This window comes from Plectropomus leopardus, unplaced genomic scaffold (assembly GCF_008729295.1).
Source record: "Plectropomus leopardus isolate mb unplaced genomic scaffold, YSFRI_Pleo_2.0 unplaced_scaffold21726, whole genome shotgun sequence".
Lineage (NCBI taxonomy): Eukaryota > Metazoa > Chordata > Actinopteri > Perciformes > Serranidae > Plectropomus > Plectropomus leopardus.
In genome coordinates this window covers 1-2,804 of record NW_024623523.1, presented here as the reverse complement: position 1 = coordinate 2,804, position 2,804 = coordinate 1, and the positions used below count along the sequence as shown (strand labels likewise).

At 35.4% G+C, this 2,804-nt stretch overlaps 1 protein-coding gene across 1 annotated transcript; it reads left to right on the top strand.

Annotated features, from left to right (window-relative positions):
* The first annotated feature begins 218 nt into the window (after positions 1–218).
* Positions 219–2,761, top strand: LOC121965815 (probable asparagine--tRNA ligase, mitochondrial). Its single transcript, XM_042515935.1, has 5 exons — positions 219–520; positions 1,737–1,846; positions 1,954–2,074; positions 2,213–2,353; positions 2,435–2,761. Exons 1-5 carry the CDS (start codon positions 359–361, stop codon positions 2,546–2,548), a joined length of 648 nt encoding a protein of 215 aa, XP_042371869.1. The 5' UTR covers positions 219–358; the 3' UTR covers positions 2,549–2,761.
* Positions 2,762–2,804: the final 43 nt, after the last annotated feature.

Sequence of the window (2,804 nt, the reverse complement as noted above, 5' to 3'; positions counted from 1 at the left end):
AAAATCTTATAAAACATTTAGAACAAAAAAACTCTATTAATCCATAACTTCTCACTTCTGTCTAAAAAAGGTATTTAGGCTATGAGAGGAAAACTACAACTCCCAAAAGCAATAAAATGCTTGCAAATAACAGACCGACATCTGATTGGGTTATACTAACCCACGTGACTAAATTCGACGAATGATGAAACACCCAAACAGGAAGTGTTTCTGTTCTGCAAGTGGCTCAACGTGAAAGTCAAGTCAAAGCTAAACCTTCGTTAAAATACAGTTTATTGTGTTCTTTATTGTCTTGAACTTGTCGCAACATGTTGATTTGGTAGCGGTTTCAGTGTCTCAAAGTGCAGCGTTTGTAACGATGTTTCATGCTGCAGCTAAAACGCTTTCTGTTGCAACAACCGCTGCAGTATCTCGGGGAGTATTGTTCAGTATTCGACATTATTGTAGGAGGACACCCGCAAAACTGAGAGTATCCGAAGCGGTTTCAGGTGATGAATTGGGAGCGAAAATCAAAGTACAGGTAACGTTAAAGCAAACTTCTATCACGTCAGATTTTCTGCTTAACAACCATTTTCCAGTAACAAGCTGCTTGATTTAACGTTACTGTGTTTTCGTGTATTTTCACAGTATTTAATGAATAAATATTAACCTATATTTCATATTAATATTGCCTGCACTCACCTGTTTTTATATTAATCTTTTTTAAGCACTGGAAACTTATGTTTTTTTGTTGTTTTTTTTTATTCACTTAGCTGAGGGACAACTCAGCTATGCTAACTTTAAATAGTCATATTTGTTCTTTTTAGATACCCTCAAAACTCGCAAGTGGGTTTAAAAGGATTGTTTTTGTTAAAATCTCCAAAATCACACCATCTGACATATTATCACCAGAAACTATGAAATATATGTTTTTACAGTGGAGAGGGGCTCACTCAGAGAGGCTCAAGAAAAAATAAACCCCAGCCACTCTCCTAATCTGATCAATACAGTACAGTACCTAAAATGTATAACACTAGAATGTAAAATATGTAAATACAATATATTTTAAAAGTATGCATTTGGCTACATTACAATGTATAAAACCAGTGTGTAAAGTCTAAGACATATAAAATATATGCATTATGCTACAATGTAAAACACAGTACATAAAGAGAAAAAAAGAGTATGAAATATGGACCAATATACATGCACAAATGTACATTTACTAAACCTTAAGCGTGCACTGAAAGATCTGTTATCAACACATCCTTGAGTTCCAACTAGCGCTGTATGTGGCCTAATCTATGACAATGCTGTACTTTGCTTTCCAACCATAACTGCATATGGATACCACAAGTGTATAAAACCCTGATTCCCAAAAAGTCAGGACACTGTGTAAAATGTAAAAAAAAAAACAAAAAAAAAATGCAATGATTTTCAAATCAGTTCTGAATTATAATCAATTAAATACAGTCCAAAGACAAGATATGTTTAATGTGATACACTTAGTTGTTTTTTAACAAATATGCACCCATTCTGAATTTGATGCCTGTGATATGTTTGCAAATCAAATTCAGTTTGAAGTTGTATTTTACACAGCGTTACAATGTTTCTGGGATTGAGGTTGTACTTTTCATTGACATTTTATTGAAAAAGAATGATGAGTGTAATTCTTACTATAACATAGAAACAAGAAGATATTTTTGTGTTACCAGAAGGACCAGCTAAGTGTAGTTTGATTTGTTTTCCTGTTGCAGGGATGGGTTCGCTCAGTTCGACCACAGAAGGCAAATCTCTTCCTCCATGTGAACGATGGGAGCTCTCTGCAGTCACTGCAGGTCGTCGCAAGTTCAGAGCTGAATGATCAGTGAGCTCTTCAGTTTTATTTCCTGTAGATTATCATTGACTAAACAGTTTAGGCACAAAGGAAGCACATACACAAAATACTCTCTTCTTTTCTCCCCTTAAATTCAGGTTGCTCACATTTGGTTGTGCGGTTGAAGTCACAGGAACTCTTAGGAAAAGTCCAAACCAAAAACAGCCCATTGAACTGGAAGCAGACCAAATCGATGTAGTTGGAGAATGCAAAACTGTGGTATGGGAAATAATCTCCTCTAACTTCACACACACATGATTCTAGCTTCAAATGATCCCTTATCTTTGTTTTAACTTTGTATGAGGCCATCGAATAGGAAATGTAGTTTAATATTGTCGCTTTGTCCTCTTGTTTCAGGATTTTCCCTTCAAAATCAAAGAGAGACACGGCCTTGAGTATATTCGCCAGTTTCCTCATCTCAGGTGTAGAACAAATGCCTTCAGCTCCCTGTTGAGAATACGAAGTGAGGCCACTTCAGCAATTCACTCGTATTTCAAGGTGAGAACATGATTGGAGGAGTTTTTAATCAAATTCAAAGCAAGACTTTTTGTATTTATCTTTTTATTTTTTATTTTCCAGGAAAATGGCTTTGTGCATATTCACACTCCAGTCATCACCTCAAATGACTGCGAAGGAGCAGGGGAGCTCTTTCAGGTCGAGGTGAGTATTTACACGTGTTTATATTGTGTTTAAAGTTAATGTCATATCCTATTAATTTGATGCTATTTTAGCTATACGTGTGTTGATGGTTTAGCACGTTCTGTTTTTGTGCACCAATTGCCTGGAATAGACTACCCATACACATAAGAGAAGTAACTTCTCTAGATAGTTTTAAAAAGCAGCTCAAGACCCATTTCTACACTCTTGCTTTTAATTGATTCCATCTTCTACTTATTTTTATTGCATATTATGTTTGTTATTTCTTATGAACTTGTTTTATGCTGAAACG